The 12,061-nt window shown below is 28.3% G+C and overlaps 1 protein-coding gene across 1 annotated transcript; it reads right to left on the reverse strand.

Moving 5' to 3' along the window:
- Positions 1-7,527: 7,527 nt before the first annotated feature.
- Positions 7,528-8,292, reverse strand: LOC103308554. The gene is made up of 2 exons (XM_008182113.1): positions 7,771-8,292; positions 7,528-7,689 (listed from the first exon to the last, which is right to left on the reverse strand). Exons 1-2 carry the CDS (start codon positions 8,290-8,292, stop codon positions 7,528-7,530), a joined length of 684 nt encoding a protein of 227 aa, XP_008180335.1.
- Between the last annotated feature and the right edge of the window lie 3,769 nt (positions 8,293-12,061).

Here is a 12,061-nt window from a genome sequence, read left to right on the forward strand (position 1 = left end):
TGTAAGGCATACCTATATTAACCAATATTAATTTTTATTATTATATACCTACCTATATATATAATAGTTATTTTATTTTTAGATAGCAATTATAAATTATGTACTCGTAACATTATCATTCAAACTCATGTCATGATAATTACAAAACAATAAACTGTTCATTTGTAATAGTATAATACAAAGTAAAAACTGTGTTAATCACGATTACGGACGTCATAAGACAGAAATTACCAATTATATGATATTTCATGTGCGATTATCAAGGTAAATATTGTTCCGACATAATATGATGTAAGTACATTTTTTATAGGTAATTAACTCTTCTATAATATAGTATATAGGTATTTTTCTTATAATTTAAATAATAACCGAGTTATTTGAGAAAAACTGATTTTTCTTGCACAAAGCGCGCTCTAGCGAAGGTAGCGGTCATCAAATCTTTGGGGACTTTTAGTATGTTACTTAGAACCCTTCCATAAAGGTGTATACCAAAATTCAGCTTTCCTGCTTTTTTTTCCGCTATTTTTTCTAATTTGCCTGGACTATTATTGACTTTCCCTAATAGTCAAAATATCCTCCCAGAAGGTTCTATGGACGGTATTTTGTGACCCACAGACCATCAACAGGAATTTACCAATTTCAGTCACAGACTGTACGGAAAGATCTTAACACGATTCATAGACTTCCACGTGTTTGAGTTCCGACTGAACTCCGGGACATATTGGTATCTAAATGAGTTTTATTTGGGTCGTGATAATACCTTAAATGCGCCTATTTAGGTTATACTGGTTCCAAAAATTGTCTTATTTCAGTACTATTTGGCTCCCTAAAATGGTCGACATACTTCTTAAATCCACTCCAAAAGCTACCCATTTGTGGTATTAAAAATATATAAAATAGGTTTGGTATTTAAACTAAAAACACTTTGGGGGATTAAGGCCCCCTGAAAAATAGCTATTTTTACTACTGCTTCAGTATAAAAATGTTTCGTAACCTGTAATTAATTTTTTTTTTTATTTGAATCCATGTATTGTCAATTGTGTATTGTTTTGATAGGTAATTAATATAGTTTTATAAAATACGAAAATTGGTACACAATATATTAGTTTTAAACTTTTCTTTTAAAAATCTTTTTGGCATCTATTCTTACCACAAAAAGCTCACAACGTTCCTCATCTCAATACATCAGCCATCTATAATATATATCATTAAGCATTGATATAAACAAAGTATTTTAACATTTAATGAAGGTACATTATATTGATCAAGTAGTGAAAATAAAAAATATATACATTATTTATTTTAATAATATAATAACTACTATAGTGCGTTTCATTAGAACTGCGACTCGACGCTAACGCGCTTCGTGGCGGTTTTGTCTCAAACCAGGGGTTTAAAATATTCGTTATCAATTTTAAATTTGCTGCGTAACTTAACGTGCTAGTTTTAGAAACCTTAATGAAAAACACCACGAGGCGCATTAGCGTTGAGTCGCAGTTCTAACGAAACGCAATATAGATATAATATCAATATAATATAAATATTACATACATAGATATTTATAAAATTAAACATATTTGTTTATGAATATAATTGGACATAATTATTTTTATGCAATTAAAAATTAAAATTAAATGAATCGCTAACTGCAGAAACGGGACAAGTCCATTTTTTTCAATTTTGATTTTATTATCATTTTTCGTTAAGCACGCGTAAATACATCGTTTGCTGTAGAAAGGAGTCAAAATCCGACCATCCAAACGCTAAATATAGTGTTTGGAAATTTCACTTTACTGCAGAAAGGGAACATGTCCATGACATGTCATGTTTCTGCAGTAAACATCTTATATGTATAATTATTTTGAATTTATCTTATCTTAGTTGTATGGAAACAAATTAATGTACTATTAATAGTATACAATTATTATACTACGTGTTGAACAAAATACCAAGAAATTCACTATCATTAATATAATATAATATTTTTGTCAATATTATCCATAACCATCATAATGTGCTGTAATCAGTGTAATGTAATTCAGTATATCGTAGCCTTTACGACAGTAAAGTATAGTGTGAACTGTTATTTTATTTTTGAAAATGAATTCTGACTCTGATTCCGAGACAGAAATTCTTGAAACGTCAAAAAGGAAGAAAGGTGTAATAAACAGCGAAAAATATAAACGTAACATTATTAAAAATGCGAAAGTACGAGGTGAATCTTATATAAATTACGCTGGAAAAGAAATTCATGAAAAATTACCAGCAACCATATGCACGTATGTACACTTCTTATTTTTATTACTAAATAATATAATCATATTAAAATAAAATGGATGATCTATAGGTGTAAAAAACAATGTCTATCTGTATTCACTGATGAAGAAAAAAAAAGTTTACTTGAAATGTTCAACCAAATGAAGGACAAGGACGAGCAAGATTCTTACATACAACGTTTAATGGAACTACAGCCTGTACAGAGAAAACGAAGTAGATTAGAAATGTGTGCTGAACAAGCCAAGCCTAAATCGGTTTCGATAAAATATTTCGTTACGTACCAAACAAAAAAACAAATAGTATGTAAAAGTGCTTTTTTGAGTGTTTTCTGTATAACAAAAAAACGTTGTGAACGTGTAATTTTTTTATCTAAAAATAATCAAAGTCCACGGGATATGCGACGAAAAAATGTTAGTGGTAATGCATTGGGTGGTGAAATTATGACTGATATTCATAGTTATTTAGAATCTTTTCCAGTAAAATTATCTCACTATACTGGAAAGGAAGTCAAATATTTGGATTTAAAATTGTCTGTCAAAAAAATGTACGAAATGTTTAAAGAAAAATATACTCATCACAAAGTTTCTTATAAATCTTTCTGGTCGTATTTTAAGGAAAATTTCAATCTGAGATTTGGACGTCCACAAAAGGATACTTGTCCCACTTTTGAAGAGCTAAATGCTAAAATAAAATCTCAAAGTCTTAATGAAAATGCAAAAAAAGTGGCTGTTGCTGAATTGTTAATTCACAAGCGTCGAAGTCAAAAGTTTTATACAGCTTTAAGTTCGATTAAAAAAAATATGCCTGGACGATACAAAAAGTGTGGGCATTTGTATCGATTACATGGCCAATCTTTCATTACATCAAATACCTGTCCAAGATCTTTATTATTATAGACAGCTCACAGTTTGTAACTTTGGTGTTCATAACTTATCCACAGGAAGTATGAAATGCTACGTTTATTATGAAGGGGTAGCTGGTAAAGGACCTAACGAAGTCATATCATTTATAAATCATTACATCAATAATGATATTGACAAAGAAGTTGAACGCCTCTATTGAACCTCTAAAAAAAAGTTGGAAGATATCAAAAATACATTGAAATTTATCCCGGAGGAGTATATTGGATTTTGGAAACCAATAAGTGAATGGCCATCAAAATCTGATGAAAATGTATTAGACTAAAAATATAATGACAAAAATGTATTAAAAATAATACCATCAATGTATTTTAATTATAAGTTGTAGTTCAAAAAAAAAAAATTGTAAAACGTAAAAAATAATTTTATATTTATATTTAATAATAACATAAGTTATATAAGTTATATTTGGTAAAAATAAATCGATGAATAAAAACAATATTTTGCATAATTTGATAGTGTTTCTCTCCCTACATCAATAAATAAGATATGAAAACGATGTTTTCTGCAAAAAGGAGACATGCCCATAACTTAAATTTATTAATTAAAAAAAAGTTATAACATTTTTTTTTTTACAAATTAAATGAAATTTTTAAGTGATTTAATTAAATATAGAGTTTAAAATTTCAAAGTTTTTACATTAAAATTTCATAAGTTGTTCAGTTTTTCATCATTCCTGAAAAATTAGGAAAAGTGAACTTGTCCCGTTTCTGCAGTTAGCGATTTAAATAATGAATTCATTATATTATATTAACTAAAAAGTGTATAATACAATGGCATATAAGATAAAACTGAAGGATTATATAATTATGACATGATTATTATTAAGTTAGATTATTAGATTATTATTTATGATGTTGTTACTTAACTAACACTATAAGCACAAAACTCTTTTAACATTTTCATCTATAAATGTAAAATAAGTAATAACTAAGTTATGGCAACGAAAAAATGAATATAAAATAATAGCATTTTATACATACCAACTGCTTACATAACACTTCGTCGTTTACTAATTTATTATTAATATCTTTGGGAAAATCTTCCAAAATTGCATCATCATTGTTAATAGTTTCATCATTCTCGTTATTACGATGAATATTATTATGTACTTTATGTAAGATATTTTTAAGCATTTCTCCTTGTCTACTTAGGTTCAACAAAATTTTATTCATTTTTATGCTTAACTCTGTAACAATATATACTGTATATTGTAAGCTCTGTTTTTTGTTCTTTGTCTGAAATAAAATTAACAAAATTCATAAATTGATAATTTCAAACTAATTAAAATCAAAATTACAAACAATTAACAATGTTTCTAGACTCGACATAAAATTAATATATGTATTATTGAATATTATCAATAAATATTAATAGGTATCAATGAATCATTTAGCAATATAGATTTCTGCTTAGCTGGTGATTGAGATGAAAATAGCTTCTTTTTAATGGAAATAGTTTTTGTGTTGGGTGTTTTGAAGTCAGATGAAATTATGATTGGTGACAGTGGCCTGCTCAGATCTATTTGATTATAATGATCTTTAGAAAGTTTAAAATTTTTTTAATATTTAAATGAAATCATAGTATAAACATTATCCTTACTATGCAGAGGACTATTATCAATACTTATGTTGTCAACATCTATCATTTTAGACATTATAGGACCTTTGGAATCACCTGAAAATATAATTTAATTCATCAATTAAACAATAAAAACAGTAATCATAAAAAGGTGGGTAAGTGGATTTCGCTCTGCTGTACAGTAGGTTACAAGTGGGTCACTGTATAATGGATGGTATTAAATTTGAATTCAATGATATAATATCATTGTATAAGAAAAACGATTCTGAGCGGAGACGGTATGTTAGTCTAGGTATAAATGTCGCTCCACACTATGCATGTTTCGCGTTTCGCGTTTTCGTCGAATTTCGTGGATAGTGTGTATAGCTTTTTCACGAAACTTTTTTTCGTGAAAACGGTTTCGTAGTGTTTCGCGAACGAGGCGGTAAAATTGACGAAATCAAAGGACCCGAAAATATTTTTCGTGCTGTTTCGTGTCGTTTCGTTGTATTTTGTTGTGTTTCGTGTTGTTTCGCGTTTCTTATATAAACAGGAAGTTCATATCACTTTATTATAAATAAAATTAGATATTTGTAGGTAAATGGGTGTTATCAAATATGGAATTACGTAATTTCGTTACAAATTTGGTTCGTCAATTAGTTGTCACCATGGCGTCCGAGTGGAATGATGAACTAGTGCTCACATTTATTGACGAGTTTAAAAAGTAACGATGTTTGTGGGATCCAAAAGATACAGACCGCAAATCGAAAAATAAAAAATATGATGCGTATCACAAATTAGGTTTACAATTTAAAAAACCAAAGGAAGAAATAAAAAAAAAAATTAACAATTTAATCCAGAGTTATAGAGGATATCGACCAAAAATAAAAACAACGAAAGTTTCTGGTGCTGGAAGAAAAGATGTATTTAAGCCATCCTGGTTTGCATTTGATGCTATTAATACATTTATGCAAGATGTATACACACCACACGGAACTATAGATACAATCGTAAGTGTAATAATTATTAATTATTCTGTGGCTAAATATAGATTTTCAGATGAATTAATTAACATATTATACTCGACTTATAAAGCTATCTGTATAAAATACATACATTATTAATTGATTGATATTTTCAAACAATTATACATTTTAGATTCTGAGTGGAGCGATGAATGTATTGTTTTAACAATGATGAGTGTTTTTTTTATTTTCATTTTTTATTTTTCTGTCTGCCATCACCTTTTAGGACAATAAGAGTGCTTAGATTTTCTTCCACAGTATCTTTTCTGATAGGAAAGTGAATCTAGTTGGTACTTTGGGGGGTAAAAAGTTAAAATTTTCCAGTAGCTTCAAAAGCATCGTGAAAAACAGAAGGAAAACTTAGGAAAGACGGGAATTTTTACGCAAAATCAATTTTCGACAAAATCGATTTGGGTTTTTGGTGTAACTCTAAAACAAATGACCGCAGATACACGAAATGTTGACTGAATATTTATATTAGCATATTAAGTATACACGATAACATTTTCAAAATATTTTTACTTATTTTGAGCAGTTAACGAACATTTTCAGTTTTCAATTTTTTTTAGTTTTTTTTTCTATAAATACCAATAAAATTTTAAAAAAAGCTTGAAAATTTAATAGAAGGCTTTTAATATATTGTACCAATGACATTAAAAATCCAGTCAAAATTTTTTTATAATCATTTAAAGTTCAAATATTGACAAAATTTATCAAATTAAAAATTTAAAAATTATTTTGTAGTTAAAAATTTATAAAATGTTTCAAGGATTGAAAATGTAAAACAAGGTTCTACGTAAATAGGTTATATATAAATTACTTTATTCACAACAATATAAAAAAATATATTTAGTAATATCATAGTTAGGCTGACTAGATCGTCTTCGCTCAGATTAGGTTTTTTATACAATTATATCATTATATCATATTATATCATTGTATTCAAATTTAACACCATCCATTATAGTGACCTACTGTACAGCAGAGCGACACCCACTTTTTTCTATTCATTTTTCTATCTATTTAATTGTCTCACTTTAAACTATAAAAAAATGTATTTTTGTACAGTTATTATACTGTCCTTAATATTGTCATAAACAGATAATTTTTTTTTTAAACTTTTTTTTTGTACTACCTATATTATGTTGTCAAATTAATATTAAGTGTATTAAGGGTTTTTGAAATTTTAGAGAATGATAATAGTACTGAAATGTACGCAGTATTACCAGTTGTTCAATATATATATCTTATAAAGAAATTGATAACTATTTAAAAATATAAACATTTTTTTGCGTTATTTTTCAACAGTTAATTACAAAAATTGGTTTTTTAAAATTGGTATAATACTTACTATTGTAAAAACCATGGTTTTTATATTAATAACCATTTTTGTAAATTACTGATGAAACTGAATTCAAAAAAATATTTATATTTTTAAATAGTTATCAATTTTTTTAGAAGATACGTATTGAATAATATGTAAAACTGCATACATTTAAGTATCATTCTTCAAAAGTTCAAAAACCATTAATATAAAAAAATAATATGTCATTATTAAATTCATATTACGAATTTAAGACAATATATAATAACATTATATAGGTAAAAAAAAAACGAGGTAGGTAGTGAATGTATTAATATATTATGTATTAATATATTTGTTTTGATTTGAATACAGAATATATATAAAAAAACATATAATACAAGTGTTGAGTATTTACAAATTATATAGATATTACTGATAATTATTGCCACTCTAATTTTCCAGTTGTCATAAAGTATTCTGCAAATTCTTTTCGAATGTCTTTTGCCGTTATAGATGTTTTTCTACCTCTTTTTTCTATCGATAATAATGATATCTGCCCTTCGCGTTCATTTCTCCATGATCCATTAAGTATTTGACCATTCTGTTCCGTGTCAAATGTTCCTGGTGGTGTGTACATATTTTTTGATTCTTTGCTTCTTCTTAAAAAATTATGTAATAATACACAGCACTCCGTGACTAATCGAGTTTTATTAGGATTTAGTAAAATAGGTTTTCTTAGAACACGAAAAACTGCGGACATAATTTCGAACACATTTTCAACAGTTCTACGAGCTCTAGATAACCTATACTGAAAAATTCTTTGAAATGATCCACTATCATGGTTTCCACTATAAGGGACTAACAGATTTTCCTGTAATGGGAATGCATTATCAGCTACGATAACATATGGGACAGGCTTAAATTTTTGAGGCAAACATCTTGGTGTGGGTAAATTCAACGTTCCGTTTTTTAATTTCTTTGACAATGTAAAATTACGAAAAATACCTCCATCTGATATTCTACCTTGTGATCCGATATTTTCGTAAGTAATATTATAGTCAGCATCACACAAGACCATTAGAACGATACTGAATGTTCCTTTATAATTAATATAATCACTACCACTATTAATAGGAGAAAGTATGACCACATGCTTCCCATCTAGGGCACCAATACAATTAGGAAAATTCCATTTTTTTTTCATATACGTCAGCGATCTTTTGCCATTCACTAGAAGTTTTTGGAGTCTATAAAAAAAATAATTCTAGTATAATAAAATTATGTAAATATCATATAATCATGATTTATAATATTTTTAAAATAGGGAGATAGTAGTGAAAGCAACGATGTACATGATGTCAGCGATGATCCAAATAATGGTAGTTACGGAAGATAATGTCGAAACCACCAAAGGAGACAATAATGAAGGACAAAAATATCTTGATTGGTCGAGTGACACTACCAATATTGAAAAAAATACATTTAGTGCACCTGCAATGGCTCCCCGAAAAAAAGAAGAAAAAAGAGAAAGATGAAAATGAAATACGTGTGTCCCAGGCATACGAGTATTTAATGCAAAAAAAAAAGAGAGCCAAACAAAAATGGAGAAGGACGAATATGATATATATGGTGCTTTAGTAGCAACAAAACTTCGAAAAATGGACGAAATAACTCGTCATTGTGTGATGCATGAAATAGATAATTTGATGTTTAGAGCAATAATTCAAAGCACCACTCACAAAAATGTACAACATCCATCTCAAAATACATCATTAAGTTATGTACAACAAGCTTATACATTTCCATCTCAATTCCAAACATTCAACTATACACAAAAACCATTTATATCGCCATCTCAATGCTCAACGTTCAGTCACACATCGCAACCATCTCCATCCAATTCCTCAACACCCAGTCGTTCATCACAAGTATCTCCACCACTAGCACCACTCAACAACTCAACAGAGACATCAACAAAAGTTGTTACAACATTAAATTATGTACAACAGCCATATTCATTGTCATCTCAAAATACTGCAACATTAAATTATGCACAACAACCATTTCCTTCGCCATCTCAATGCTCAACGTTTGGTCATACATCGAAGCCATCTCCATCCAATTCCTCGACACCTAATCGTTCATCACTAATATCTCCACCACTCAACAACCAAACAGAGGCGTCAACTAAAGTTATTGAAGGGACATTGGACTATGATTGGTTAAATCAAAATTTAAAATAAAAATACTAATTAAAACATTTTTCAGCAATATCTAATTATGTTAAATACTATTAAAAATGTATTAATTAACAATAAATTACCTTTACTTGATCAGAAAGTTTTGTTTTCAATGCTTCACACACTTCAATTATTATTAATGAAATAACTTGAGGTGACATTTTGAACAAGTAGCTTAAACTTTGGTAACTATCTCCACTGGCCAAAAACCGTAAAGTTACAGCTAAACGCTCCCGAGCAGGTATAGATTTTCTTAAGTGAGTGTCTTGTTTAGAAATAGATGGACCAATTAAATTAAGTAAATATTCAAAATCTGCCGAAGTCATTCGACAAAAATTTTCGAATTTTCTAGAACACTCGTATGATAGGTCATTCATTAATTTATTACCACTGTATCTACAACATTTATATAGAATATATATATATATAATATATAGGATATTATTAAAATAAATATTATACATACAGATCTCGATTTTTAAATAAAGTTGTAGTCCACCATCTTCGTGTTTTTGGTTTTTTTTTTTTATTTAGTTTTGAAGCCAATACAATATAAATTGCACTGGCGATTGATAATTCATCTTCGCTATCACTATTCATTTTTATTTAAATAAAAAAGAATAAACAACCTGTATGTCCACACGAAATAATCGTACTAAGCAACAGTAAACTGAAAACTGAACGAAACACTACGAAACGTAAAACACGAAACGTGAAACTCGAAACATGCATAGTGTGTATACCTTTTCTACGAAAAGCTACGAAACGCTATGAAACACTACGAAACGCGAATCGCAAAACGCGAAACGCGAAACATGCATAGTGTGGAGCGACCTTAAGACATAATATCGATGGTGACACGGCAAAAGGGTCTAAGCGACACTTTGGGTCTAAGCGACACGGCTTATACTATTGGATAGAAAAATATATATTACGTCCATTGCGCGTGCGCAAAATCAGCTGTGACCATTATAACAACGAATATTTGAATTTTAAATTTGGGATCTAAACGACACTTTATATAATATTTGTCTTCTGTAATAAAGGACTATACGACAACAATAGGGAATAAACGACATTAGCACAATATTTTAGGGGACAAGCGACGTTTATGCGTGGTGTCATTGTACACGAATTTTTCGTACGACTAATATTTATATACATTTGATAAGATTGTAGTACAACACATAGACATACTATAATAGAATTCTATTATACGTCTATGGTACAACACGATTTAAGATAGTGTATTATCTTAAATCGTGATTTACAATATTATAATTTATATTTGTTTCTTTTGCCTGGTCATACCTACATGCCGGTGGATTCCATGCATGCATGCCACAATAGAGCGTTTTACAAGAAATAAGACCGTGTGGGCACCTAGTGAATGGTCACATTTAATTAGAAATTCACGAATAAATTCTTCTCCAATTGAAGTTTGGAATGTACAGTACTCAGATTTTAAAGATTGGAAAACATTGGCTAAACAATATTTTGCTCTAAATTTAAAAACTTCAGACAAGGAATTGATTCAAATAACTAAAGTGAAATCATTTATTTTTAACAAACCTTTAAATGGAGATCACAACGTAAAAGTATTTTTCACTTACTGCGCTGACGAAGAACCAAAAACATTAAAAGTTAAGAAAAAAAACATCGGCATTAATCCAACACAGTTATACGGGGAGAGCTTACAAATTTCAAAAGAAAAACTAACCGACCTTTTAAAATTATGTACCGATGGCATCATACCCCACAACTTTCACGAAGATAATTTACGCATGCAATCAAACCACGATATAAGTGATATTTTACAAGAGACTGACGAAGAAGACTCAGACTAGATCATTTATTTCATTTATTCAATTTTTACGTAAGTTTTAACATAGGAATAGTAATTATTTATTTTAATGATTAAAAATGTAAGTAATTTTTTATTTTAACCATTGTTTTATAGATTTAAGTACAAAGTCAAGTCTAGAAATAAGTTATTTTTTATTATTTGTTTTCATTTAAGTTTGAAGAAAAAGTTAAATGTTATGTTATGTTCTAAAGGATTACAATTTTTTTTTCGTTATTTTCATCATAATAATATTTTAATAAAGATTCATATTTTTTTTTGCGGAAAATATTTGTGTACATCTTATTTTTAAAAAAACATGTGAAAATGACGTGATATTTTAATATTATTTTATTGGTCTGAAATAAAAATAGTAATCACTATAAATTACAATAATACAATGGCGATAAATGAACAGGCAAATGTAGAAAAAAATTAGGGTATAAGCGCCAAAATATTAAACAATTTTTTTCAAATTGCCGTATGCACGTAAATAAAAATCAAAAAATTATTAAAAATATGAATACCTACACATGAAGGAGATACAAACAAAAAAAAAATATTCTACCAAATAATACCCTATTCTGACTGTAAAAAAAGTTATAGCTTATCTAGAAAAAAAAAATGATTAAAATCACAAAAAAAATTTTTTCGGCTCTCCTGAAAATAATGAATTATGTCGCTTAGACCCTTTTGCCGTTTCACCATCGATATTATATTAGGTACCTATAATAAATTCCAAATTAATCATATCATAATATTTATTAGGTACTTATGACGCGTTATACATCAACAAAAAACCGTGGTACTATCATAGATATATAATAGTATACTTTAGAAGTTTCAAGTACCCACGAATAATATTATACCATTCACACAAAATAACTATA

Source organism: Acyrthosiphon pisum, chromosome X (genome assembly GCF_005508785.2).
Source record: "Acyrthosiphon pisum isolate AL4f chromosome X, pea_aphid_22Mar2018_4r6ur, whole genome shotgun sequence".
Classification (NCBI taxonomy): domain Eukaryota; kingdom Metazoa; phylum Arthropoda; class Insecta; order Hemiptera; family Aphididae; genus Acyrthosiphon; species Acyrthosiphon pisum.

Excerpts from the sequence above, each read along its gene's own strand:
- LOC103308554 (XM_008182113.1), bottom strand. The coding sequence starts at position 8,292 with ATGAAAAAAAAATGGAATTTTCCTAATTGTATTGGTGCCCTAGATGGG. Across the intron at positions 7,690-7,770 it reads GATTAGTCACGGAGTGCTGT|AATGGTCAAATACTTAATGG; the intron begins GTATTATTACAT and ends GACACGGAACAG.